Below are 12143 nucleotides of genomic sequence, written 5' to 3' on the forward strand. Positions count from 1 at the left end.
GGTATAATAAGTGCCAAATAAAAAAAAAAAGGATGAAAAAACTAATGGCATCGTGAAGAATCCGTCCAGGGTGTCTTGTTTAGGACTAAATTTTAGTTAATTTTGTGACGTGGCTGGTCACTTGTTCTAAATGGAGTATTGGAACATGTAAATATGCTTGTTTCACAATGACTTGAGCAGCACTTCTATTCCACTATTTTTAACACTAAAAGAATAAAACAAAACAAAAGAAATAACAAGAAATCCAATTTATTTTATCCAAAGCGTTCCCTTAATTCCAAGCCAAAGGAAGGCCTTCATTGATCCTCTCCTTTGCTCGTAATGGATCCAGCGCATGTTCTATCTAATCTTGGATTAACTGTCTTGTTATAATTAATCTTGGATTCGCGCAATGATAACTCCACGCTTGAATGTTTTGCTCCTTTTTATTTATATTATTTAGAACATTAATCATTAGAACAGGCGAAGCCCTTTATCAATAAAATGAGCAAATCATTGGACCCAACCAAGTTGTTTGCTCCATTTTGTTTTTTACTGTGTCCTAACTTCCTCCAGACAAGATAAGCTGTCTTTTGGAGCAGAAGGAGGAGCAAAAAACAAGAAGAAAAACACCTGAAATTGAGGTGTCCTGTTACGCTTGGAAAAAGAAGAAGATTAGTATCCTGCTTGCTGCAAGGGTGGACCACGTTAGCTTTTTGACAGTGACAAATAAATTGAGCAAGCCAAATTAAAAAAAAAAAGAAAGAAAAAGAAGAGTATCACGATGGGCACCATCAATTTCATCATTAAAAGTGGTTCAAGATTTTTTCATCATTAAATCCCTACTAAAACTTTTGAGAGCTTCAGTAGGTTCAATTCCACCTTACAAGCCAACTCACAGTTACTGTGGATGATCACACTTTTTTTCTCGCAGGTATTGCACGCATGCCGAGGGGGAGAGAGCAGGGAGGAAAGTAGAAGGGAAAAAAGAAGAAGACAAAAGGCAAACTGGAGCCGATACGGCGACTCATCGCGACACGCACTGCCCTGGAAGAGAGGTCTGGCCGCAATGGGTCCAGTGCTGCCCAACAAGGGCTTGAGCGAAGCACCGACAAAGCCCCAAGCGCCGCTTGAACATGGCGGGGCTTCAACATTGCATGCGCTAGTTTTTTTTTTTTCGGTGGGTCTTCTATGTTAGCTTTATTAAACACACTAATCAAGCTTTAAATACTTGACGTATTTAATATTTTCCATCACCAACAAAAAGAAAAAGAAAAAGAAATTAATAACTCCAACATGTTTTTTTTTTTTTAAAAAAAAGTTTTAGTTGACTTCCCACATCATATCAGAGCATAGCACAGGTACCAGCACTTGTAATCTTACCTGCCACTGATCTTCTAGATTTTATATACGTAACCCACAAATACAAGGCTAAAAAAGTGGAAGACTGTCTCCAACACTCGCCGTATTTTACTATTTGTATACCCAAAATTAAGTGCTGGCTACTGGCTGGAAAGGCCCACCCACCAAGTACTTGAGCAAAAGGCACATGGAAGGGTTAATTGAAGTCATAGACACCACCATGCCGTAATTCATAGGCAGCGGACGGTGGTGGCCGTAGCAAAGTGACGTTGGGCTTCACTCAGCATCCCCAGTACTGAAGTCACTGCACCAATGCCCCTTCTCCCGTGGCTTGCTGCTGTGCTCGTAAGACTACGAATTATCAACTAGGGCTGACTATAATTTAAGGAGAGGCCGCTTAATGTTCATGTTCTAGGAGGTGGGGGAGCTGTGCTTCTCTCTTGATTATCGAGGTTCAAATCTCAAATTTTCTCATAAATCTCTTGAACAGTCCCGTAAAATCCTAACCTGGGGCTCAAATCTGGTAGCAGCAGTAGAGTCAATGTGCTTTGAGTGACTTCAAATCATTTGCAAAGTTGTTCTAATTCAGATATGTGCCAAAAAACAAAGGGATAGATTTCCTTTGTCCTTTATTTCTGTGATGCAGCGAATGGTTTTGTGGTGGCTTCAAACTATTGTAGATTCCGATAAGATTTTAGATAACTCGAAAAGAGTCTTGCTTGTGTTATCCACGCCGAAGAGCCATTGCTCAACTTCACAGAGAACACCCCATGGGGCCTCAAGGGACACCCGTGTATCATCGATGACCTTAGAAAAGAGGCTGCTTCGCTCATATTTCACTTTTTCACAAAACTCAAAAATGATTTCATAACATTAAATTATCATAAGGGACGAATCCTCTCCAAGCATATGGAGAATGTGTTCGTCTATATTTTCTTCGTTTTGTGGTCTTCTTAAACAATATTTGGAATTGGTAACTGGATCTTCCACTCCAACAATTTTTAGCAACAGCCACACCATGAAGGCCTGAAGGGTAAAAGGTTTCTCTTAGAACTGGATCTTCCACTTCCATTTTTTCTGGTTTGAAGACTGCTATGGAATTCTGTTCGCACTGATTTCGAATAATTTCTCCAGGAGATTTGCATACCTTTCCTGTATATTCTCTCCATTTACCTTCATCTCATTCACAAAAGAATCAAACTTCGACTTGAACTTTATTATCATCCCTCTAATTATAAGCATTTTCTAAATTGCTTTCATTAAGACCTTTATCGTTAAGAACAGTAGCCATTTCTTTCATTTGGTTTTCTTTAGTACCTGACTTTTGCAGCTTCAGGTCCATAAAACACAAGGAAGTCACTTACAATAGAGATTCTTCCATGTTTTGTTGGACAGCCTCTTCCATGTTAAGAATTGGAGCATGAAGTCGATCCACAGAACAGAGAGACAGTACAGCTAGATTCTTTCTTACTTTGTTTACATGTGTAATCTCTGCCGACATTAAGTAGATTGACTCTTCCATGTTAAGAATTGGAGCATTAGGTCGATCCACAGAACAGAGAGACAGTTTAGCTAGATTCTTTCTTATTTTGTTTACATGTGTAATCTCTGCCGACATTAAGTAGATTGGCTCCAATCTTAGTCACTTTATAATATATTAATATTACATTTTAACATAATGCAGACCAATTCATGAGACATAGTGGCATGTTGATGTTAATTGTGCTATTGATAATAATTTTGTCTTCGTGCTGAAACATAATAAACATTAATTGAAGATATACATGGTATGAGAGTTATAACGAGGTATGATGATCATCTTTCCAGCCTTTCCAACAACATGAGTTATTAGTAATTTTGAGTTGTATCCTGTGACCATGACTAAATAGAATTAGTTATGGTGCTCAAATTATAATTGCAGATAACTTACAATATACAAGAAAGATGAACATAAATAAAATTTAAAAATAGTTTTTTAACAAGAGAGAGAATTCTTAACATAAATTTCTAGATTTGGAGATTGTTTAAGAATGTAGTAAATATTGTTTTTTAAATTTAAAGTATTTTTTAATTAAAAATATATTAAAATTATAGTTTTTTTTAAATTCATTTTTAATATTAACATATGATCAAAATGATTCAAAAATATAAAAAAATTAATTTAAATTTTTTTTTGAAAGCGATCGGAAACATAATATATTAGATAGCAGTGAAGATTATAACCTCAACAATGAAAAATGATTTGTATTTTACATGCATGGACACTTTCAACTGTATTTAAGAAATTCAACAACGTCTTGAAATGTCCATTTGAAAATAAAATAGAAAGATTCCATAAAATTTTTGGGATTTTATATAAAAATGTTTAATGGAATGATAAAAAAAATTCAAATAATTAAATTAATTGAAGTTTAATTAAAATGCTATAAATACAACAAATTATGATATAAATCCTGTTTATTTTTTCTTTCAAAAGCACTCTTTAATGTAAAAAATAAATTTTAAAAAATAAAAAATATTATTTTAATATATTTTAAAATAAAATATATTTTAAAAAATCCTCCTAATAAAACATCCCGAGGATGTCTAACAAGAAATAATAGATGAGGTTTATTCTTCTTGCACGTTGAAGCTCTCCTCTCCTAGCCAGTCTGTTGCCTGTTTGTCAGTCAATGCATGACGAGACAACATTTATTAGCAAAAAAAAAATTAAAAAATAATATTATAATAATACATTTCTAGATAAAAAATAATTATTAGAAACTTTCAAACAAACCGTCCTAGATAAATTACCAGAAAGTGACAAGCATCCAGCATGAACCACATTTATTACGCAGGGAACCCTCCAAATTAAAAAAAAAAAAAACAATCTTTTTTTTAATATAAATTCAAGAACAAGAGAGTATTATTGGTCTCATCTTGATCGACAATCACATGTACTCTTTTAATTATAAATACTCTTTAGTGACTAAATACATTTTATTGCATGCATGCCCCTCTTTCATTTTCTTGAATGGTCAAATCTTGATTTGATTTCATGGATAATTTATTGTATAAAATCAATTTCCCCCGTGAGCAGAAGGACTAGAATGGTTCGTACACTTGGATGGACAAGAGCTTGGTCAGAAAATAATAACAATCAATTTGCTGGAAATAATAAGTGAAGGATTGTCTTAATTGTTTTTTATACTCTTTAGTGACTAAATACATTTTATTTATAAATATATTAAACTAATCTAAAAATATTAAACAAATATTAATTTAAAAAAAAAATATTTAAAAAAAAAACACTTTTAAAACTAGTTAACATGGAAGCCTTTTTCAAGCAAGCAAGCAAGCAATTTTTGATGGTTATAGTGTAAATATTCTGCGATCCTTTCCTTGAATTCACCGTCCACTCCATCCTTTTAGAATTTTGATGTGCCTTAATTATAGCTAGCTAGGCATAAAAGAATAGGTATGACCCTCCTTCCTACTTTATGCATCTTTCAAGCTTATTATTATTATTATTATTTTATAATAATGGAAATCCGAACTGGCTTATATTTTTAATATTTATATTTATGGTTATTGTGTTAAATGAATTTTTCTTCTCAAACTTATTTTATCATTATGGAAAACCTTATAAAGAAAAAAAAAAGGAACAAATTAGCTGTCAGATTTCTTCCACCTCCTTGCTAAGTGTTGTCAAAAAAATTATTTATGTTTTGATTATTGTTTTTCCACTTACGTTATTTAAGATATTTTGTTATTTTTCAAATGTATAATTATTATTTTTTAAAATTATTTAGTTATTTAAACAAATATTTAATTCAATATATTTTCTTAAAGAATAATTTAATTCAAACAACATTAATATTATCAAATAGTTAGAGTGATTCCACTCACAAGACAACACTTCGAGTTATTATAAAATAATTTGATATGTTTAATTTTGAAAATATCATAAACATGATAAAAAAAACTTAGCATGGAAGAATAAATCAAATAATACATATTTAAGGAGATATTTGGAAGTTTTTTAAAGTGTGTTTTTTCTAAAAAAATATTAAAATAATTTTTTTACTGTTTTTTGATTATTTTTTGATACTCATACATAAAAACAATCCAAAAACACTTAAAATATTAATTTAAAACAAAATAATTTTAACAAAAAAATATTAATTAAAACTCATTATCAAACACCTCCTAGATACACTCCCTAAAATCTCTTACATTTTATCTTAAAAAAACAAAATCTAAAAAAAAAAAAACCAACCTTCCATAAAAGCAGCTTTTTAATTGCCATGAGTATCTCTAATGGCCGCAACTTTTTTTTCCCTCCATACTTTTAATTCATATCAGTTTATGTGTCTATAGGTTTAAATCTCGTGGTTAGATTTGTATTGTCATTTTTCGACCATCCTCACTCGTTAAGATTGTTTTCATTTTTCAAAAATGGTTGGTGATTTTTATTTTTTTTACTAGATGAAAGAAATTGACTTTGATTAATGGTTTTGGATATTCTATAATGAAGTCTTGTAATGTGAAATGTTTCCATGTTAATTTATATTGACTTAGACTTATATTTTATGGGCTATATAGCAAATTCCAATAGATGTAATCTAAATTTGAAAAATTCAAATATATTTTTTTATCATATGATGTAACGGGATTTCTCAATATTTTTAAATAATTTTTTACTAGTCTGAACCCATGTTTACAATATATATGTATGTATGCCTCTCACCAAGTTATTTGGTGTGTTTGGCTTACCACACTCGATACTTTTTAGGTCTAGATATCACCTATAGACCCAATTTGATGCATTAATTAATATCGAGCTTGTATTATCGACCCAATACTTGATGTCCTTTAAGCCCAAGCATTGCAGCCTAACCTAGTCTTGGGCATTGTGCGACGCCCTACCCTACACTCCTAGGGTTTAATCATCAGGACTTACATCCAATCTTGAGCATTTCTTGACGTCTGATCCCCCATGCTTAGTGCCCACCTCCAACTCCCTTTGGACTTAAGGATCGTGAGTAGTACTTAGTCTCATGCATTATTTAAGTTTAGACCTAACACTTGATCTTTTTGTATTTTTTATTAAGCAGGGTTGTTGTTAGATGAGCCCATGATAATTAAGTTTTACACCTTGTCAGACCCACAAATATATAACCATGATGAATAGTTGAATTCAAAGAAGTTGAGTGTGACACTTTACTAGATCTATAAGTATTCAGGTTCAATGCATAATTTATAGGCCAAGAGAGTTGAGTTCGATATCCTATCAGGCTTACATATATTTAAGCTCAACATATAGTTAAGCAAGCAAGAGTTGAGTTTGATATCTTGCTAAATATATATGCATTTGGATTCAATATATAGTTGAATTCAAATATATTAGACCTAAAATAAAAGCAGACCAACATCACTTGGACTAGATATTTTATAAAATTTATGCTTATTAAGTCATTACCCTACTTTTAACCATTCTATTCATGAGTCTCCTTAAATAAATACGATTTATATAAAATATGTTTATTTATCAATATCCTTACAAGGAAACTTTTATAATAAAAAAATCTCTATTTTTTATCACTATTAAGTTCCACACTAATGAAATCCATCAAAATAAAATATAATATAAACTATGGTATTACTCAATTTATAACTACTAATATTTATAATGTTAGAAAAGATAAACATATAAAAAAAAACAAGATAGAAAAAGTCACATCCATTTCATAGAAAAAAAATTATAGAATTTTTTTTTTCATATATCTCTCTCACAGTTCAAGTAAAAAAAAAATGAAAATTCATATAAGCATATAGTTAATAAATTGATTCGATAGTATCCCAATGATTACAAGCATCATAGCCATTAAAAATGCATTGGTTCCATCCAACGGCTGAGGCTGCAAAACAGAGTTGATAAGCATGTACTAAGAAGCACAGAATAACATCCCTTACAGACCGTTAACAATAATAAAAGTCTTTATAAGAAAGAAGATACATGACGCCCACGATCATTTTCATTTTCTGATTTCCACAGAGAGAGAGAGAGAGAGAGAGAGAGAGAGAAGCCATAGCAATAATTTTTTAGTGAGTAAAAGTGGGAATCTTTGTGATGGGCACTGGCAAAACTGTCCCCGGAGGATGTGGAGACGACGGTGGTGGTGATGAAGGTGTAGTGTTGGTGGTGGGAGTGAAACTTGATGGACACAGTAGAGAACTTTTGACATGGTCACTTGTGAAAATGGCACAGCCTGGTGACCGTGTAATTGCGCTTCATGTTCTTGATTCTGGAACTGGTAATGGTAACAGTGGTAAAGGTCTCTACTTTGGGTGTTTCTCTTTGATGAGTTCTTTTTATTTCTTGTCAAATGTTGATCTTTTTGTATGGTTTTTGGTGGTTGTGGTGTAGAATGTGTGGCAGGGACTGGATCAGTTTTGTCATTAGTGAAGACATTTGATTCATTGTTGGCTGTCTATGAAGGTTTTTGCAACTTAAAGCAGGTTCCATACCTTCACTTTTGTTTCCAAAATTAGCATTTTTTTCTCTCAATTTTAATGTTTTGGGAATGGGATTTTTTCCTGCTTGGTTTCCGAGAAAGTCGAGGAAAAATATGTTTGTTGTTGTTGAATTCTGGAACGTTGGTGGAAATTCTGATTTTCACCAAGGAAAATGGAGGTTTTTTTTATTATATATTTAGTGTTGAGATTGAGAGGATGATTATTGAATTGGCTGAGGTGTTTTTTCAGGTAGACTTGAAGCTAAAAGTGTGTAGAGGTGAATCGGTGAGGAAAATTCTGGTAAAGGAAGCAAAAGCAAGTAATGTTGCTAAGCTGATTGTGGGAACTTCCAAGACACGTCAGAAGCTCAACTCTTCAACATCAACAGCAAAGTATTGTGCTAAAAAATTGTCGAAAGGTTGTTCTGTCTACGCAGTTAGGAGTGGCAAAATCTTGTTCCAGAGAGAAGCAACAGTTGCAAGTAATGATCCTTTACAAGGTTTTAATCGTTTAGTCTTTTGGGGTTTTCATGTTCTTGATTTGTTTCAATAATGAGAATAATGCTCATATGAGAATTCTTCGTTTTGTTTTCTTGTGCTCTAGTAAAATAATGGTTCATGTTTGCTTATTTTGTCCCTCTTGAGAAACTGACGCAAATGATTTTTTGGCGGCAGAGAAATTGAACCAAAAAAGACGAAATTGCTCACAAAAATCTCAGAATAAAAATTCTCTAAATCGTACTCCGCCATTGCTATTGCCGGATGATTCTGGAACACACGTATTGGAGGAGTCATGTTGGGATGGCAATGATGATAACTCATGGGCTTTGGTACCATTTCAAACGAGTAAGACACCGTCGGATTCAGATTGCAATATGAGTGAAGCATTGGAGTCAAAACAGGGCTGGTCATTTCTTCGCCGGGTACTTTTCCCTAAGCAGCAGCACTCGGAGAAAGCTCATGTCAAAAGGCTGTCTGTGGTTAAATGGGTATTTAGGATACCCACCCGAAATTCTTCATCTGTGGTACATCCAGATCAAAAACAGAATATTCCACTAGCAGATGCAGATCAGAACTCCAATTTAGAAGTCGAGAATTATGCAATCGTGGCAGTGGGGCCTGAGGTTGCTTGGACTCCCATTTCACCATGCCATGACTTGAATGGCATCCCGGAAGAGTTGAAAAATCTACGCGAGAGATACTCATCATCATGTAGATTATTCAGCTATGAGGAACTTGCAATGGCCACCTCAAACTTCATTCCTGGTTCATTTTTTATCCAAATTTCCCTTCACTAATTTTGACTTGAGCACATTCTGTCTTTCCTCCCCTAACTTGTTCTGTAACTTTTAACTTTCAGAGAATATGATAGGCAAGGGTGGTAGCAGTCATGTTTACAAAGGTTGCCTTCCTGACGGAAAGGAATTGGCAGTGAAAATCTTAAAGACATCTGAAGATGTATTAAAAGAGTTTATTGCGGAAATTGAGATAATTACAACTTTACATCACAAGAACATAATCTCTCTATTTGGATTCTGTTTTGGGCAAAACAAATTACTCCTGGTTTATGACCTTTTATCAAGAGGAAGCCTGGAAGAGAATCTACATGGTACAAGTTTTCTCTGCTTGGGATCGGATGAGATTATTTCATTTTTCTCCATTGAAGTGACCCTTAACTCATGATTGCTACTTCCTGACTAGGTAATAGGAAAGATGTGAACGCATTTGGTTGGCAAGAGAGATACAAGGTGGCTGTGGGTGTAGCAGAGGCACTTGATTACTTACATAATTGCTGTGATCAGCCTGTGATCCACAAGGATGTAAAATCTTCAAACATACTTTTATCAGATGATTTTGAGCCACAGGTGCTGTATTCTTAAGCTTTTTCAGTGGTCTTATTTGAGGTTTTCTTTCATTCCTGGCATTTTATTATAATTTGATTTGTCTTTTCAGCTGTCAGATTTTGGACTGGCTTGCTGGGCTTCTACTTCTTGCCATACAACATGCACTGATGTTGCAGGAACCTTTGGGTGAGTCTTTGATCGGCAAGTCATGTTTTGTACCCATTTTCAAAGTTATTTTAGAGTTTGAATATCTTATGTATTCCCTTTGTGGCAGCTACTTGGCTCCAGAGTATTTCATGCATGGCAAAGTAAGTGATAAAGTTGATGTATTTGCATTTGGAGTTGTGCTCCTCGAGCTTCTTTCCGGTAGAAAGCCAATTAACAGTGAACATCCAAAAGGCCAGGAGAGCCTTGTCATGTGGGTAAGGTCCCTCATATACTTGTTTAATCAGAACTGAAGAGTATCTAGTAATGAGACGGTTTTTATTTTTCTTAATATGAATGGGGGAGAAAAGGACTATTTGAAAATCCATTGCCACAGCAACAAGTCAGGACAATGCGCGCACAAAGAAAATGCAAAGATGATTGTGTTTTCAATATGTATATGTTTATGTTGAACAAGTCAGGAATTCTCAAGTTGGTTGGGGATGGATTTATGATTCGTTCCTATAAGTTACATGATTCTTATTGGATAAACTGAATGCATGATTTTGTATTTTCTGTTTTTGGTTTTCTAAAGAAACCTCAGGAGCTGTAGCTGTTCTTCTCCGAGGAATCTATTTCACAGTTTGTTAATATTAGCCCTTGATGTTATTATATTTTGTAATTAATTATTGCATGATGCTGGCTTCCAGGCGAAGCCAATTCTTGAGGGTGGTAAAGTTTCCCAATTGCTTCCGCGACTAGGTAGTGAATATGATGATGATCACATCGAAAGAATGGTATTAGCTGCAACCCTTTGCCTCAGACGTTCGCCTAAATGGAGACCACAAATGAGCCTTGTAAGTTAAATTTCACTGAATGCTTTGATTGTAATTTCGTTTTCTCCTTTCTATGAATTGAATATGTGGTCATGAATATTTCGTTTGACTACAGGTTCTGAAGCTCCTCCAAGGGGATGAGGAAGTCAAGAATTGGGCAAGGCATCAAGTTTGTGCATCAGAAGAACACGATGCCATGGACGGGGAAACATTTCCTAGCAATATCCAATCCCATCTTAATCTTGCATTGCTAGATTTAGAGGATGATTCCCTTTCTATTAGCAGCACCGAACAAGGTGTCTCAATAGAAGATTACTTGCAAGGGAGATGGAGCCGCACATCAAGCTTCCACTAACCATAGACCAGTGGAAAGCAATGTGCAAGTACATCTCATTTTGTGCCAACTTTTCAATGTATAAGGGCTTGTATTGGCTCATCTTTTCAGATTCTGTTCTTGGTTCAATCCACTGGTGAGGTCTTGGAAGAGAGGTTTTGTGCAAGAGGTTTGCCTCCGCCTAGGCTAAAAAGTTATTTTACTGTGTATGGACTGGTTTTGTCTCCAATCCTTGGTCATTGTTTAATGTAGTTTAGAGAATGATTTAGCATATAGCAAAACTCCCACCTGAATATTAGGGGTGAATATGGACAGTAAAGCCTCTCTTCAATTATAAGCTGTACCCGAAGACGAGTGTCTTTGCTTTCTTGCATCACATAGTGGTGCTAAAAATATCTTCTGCAGGATTTCATTATTTGTATGGAACTGCAGCTAAGATTCCTCCTGTTCTTCTTACTCTGAAACACTTGTTTGGGTTGGCTGGTGTTGTCCCTTGAAGATGAAAAAGCTTAACCTTTATTATTTGCTTTGTTGTATATGATGTTCCCTTTGCTATTTGTTCAAGCATCATGTACCTGGATGCTGGGATCGTCACTGTCCTCGAACTTTGAGAAAACAAACAAGCTACTGGACAGAAAGTACCTTATTGTTCTGCACACGAAAACTCTGGTGTCTGAGATTGTAAGAATAGATAAGGAAAAAGATTTTCTTTTTTTTCAAACTTATCTTTTGTAATCAAAGTAGCCGCTGACAAGAAGATGCCTGAAACTTGCCCTTCTGCACCATGTCACCACACCGTAGATACCAGTGGTGATAATTATATTATACCATAACAATGCAAATACTGTGGACCACGCGGTAGGTAGATGCTAAAAGGTTCACGAGGCGTCGGAAAATCTGTGTGTTGATATTGTGCATATAAAATATTTGTATTATGAACTATAATGTAGACACGTTGTTAAAAGGATCATGCGAGACACTGTATTTTCTATTGTTTATTTGGAAGGCAGTTAGGTTTGATATGACTGTCGGATTTAGATTCAAGTTTTTTAAGTATGGTATGACTGTTATTTCTTAGATTTAAAATTCAAACCTTTTAGATATGGTATGACTGTTATTTCTTAGATTTAAAGTTCAAACCTTTTAG

The 12143-nt window shown here is 34.3% G+C and overlaps 1 protein-coding gene across 4 annotated transcripts; it reads left to right on the forward strand.

Moving 5' to 3' along the window:
* Window positions 1–7339: 7339 nt before the first annotated feature.
* On the forward strand, window positions 7340–11551 carry LOC105130367 (probable LRR receptor-like serine/threonine-protein kinase At1g53430). 4 transcript variants are annotated; one of them, XM_011032837.1, is made up of 10 exons: window positions 7340–7658; window positions 7751–7842; window positions 8089–8338; window positions 8514–9104; window positions 9199–9447; window positions 9540–9703; window positions 9792–9868; window positions 9957–10104; window positions 10537–10683; window positions 10778–11551. In XM_011032837.1, the coding sequence occupies exons 1-10, from the start codon at window positions 7454–7456 to the stop codon at window positions 11015–11017; spliced, it is 2163 nt and encodes a 720-aa protein (XP_011031139.1). In that variant the 5' UTR covers window positions 7340–7453; the 3' UTR covers window positions 11018–11551. The 4 variants fall into 4 exon arrangements, with proteins under 4 accessions (XP_011031139.1, XP_011031141.1, XP_011031140.1 ...); XM_011032839.1 differs by having other exon boundaries at window positions 8089–8320; XM_011032838.1 differs by having other exon boundaries at window positions 7340–7652.
* The last annotated feature ends 592 nt before the right edge of the window (window positions 11552–12143 follow it).

Source organism: Populus euphratica, unplaced genomic scaffold, assembly GCF_000495115.2.
Source record: "Populus euphratica unplaced genomic scaffold, PopEup_1.0 scaffold45.1, whole genome shotgun sequence".
NCBI lineage: Eukaryota > Viridiplantae > Streptophyta > Magnoliopsida > Malpighiales > Salicaceae > Populus > Populus euphratica.

Bases quoted from the DNA above. Each gene is read 5' to 3' on its own strand.
- LOC105130367 (XM_011032837.1), top strand. From the start codon at position 7,454: ATGGGCACTGGCAAAACTGTCCCCGGAGGATGTGGAGACGACGGTGGT. The intron at 8,339-8,513 runs GTTTTAATCGTT...TTTTGGCGGCAG, and splicing joins AAGTAATGATCCTTTACAAG to AGAAATTGAACCAAAAAAGA. The intron at 9,869-9,956 runs GTGAGTCTTTGA...CCTTTGTGGCAG, and splicing joins GATGTTGCAGGAACCTTTGG to CTACTTGGCTCCAGAGTATT.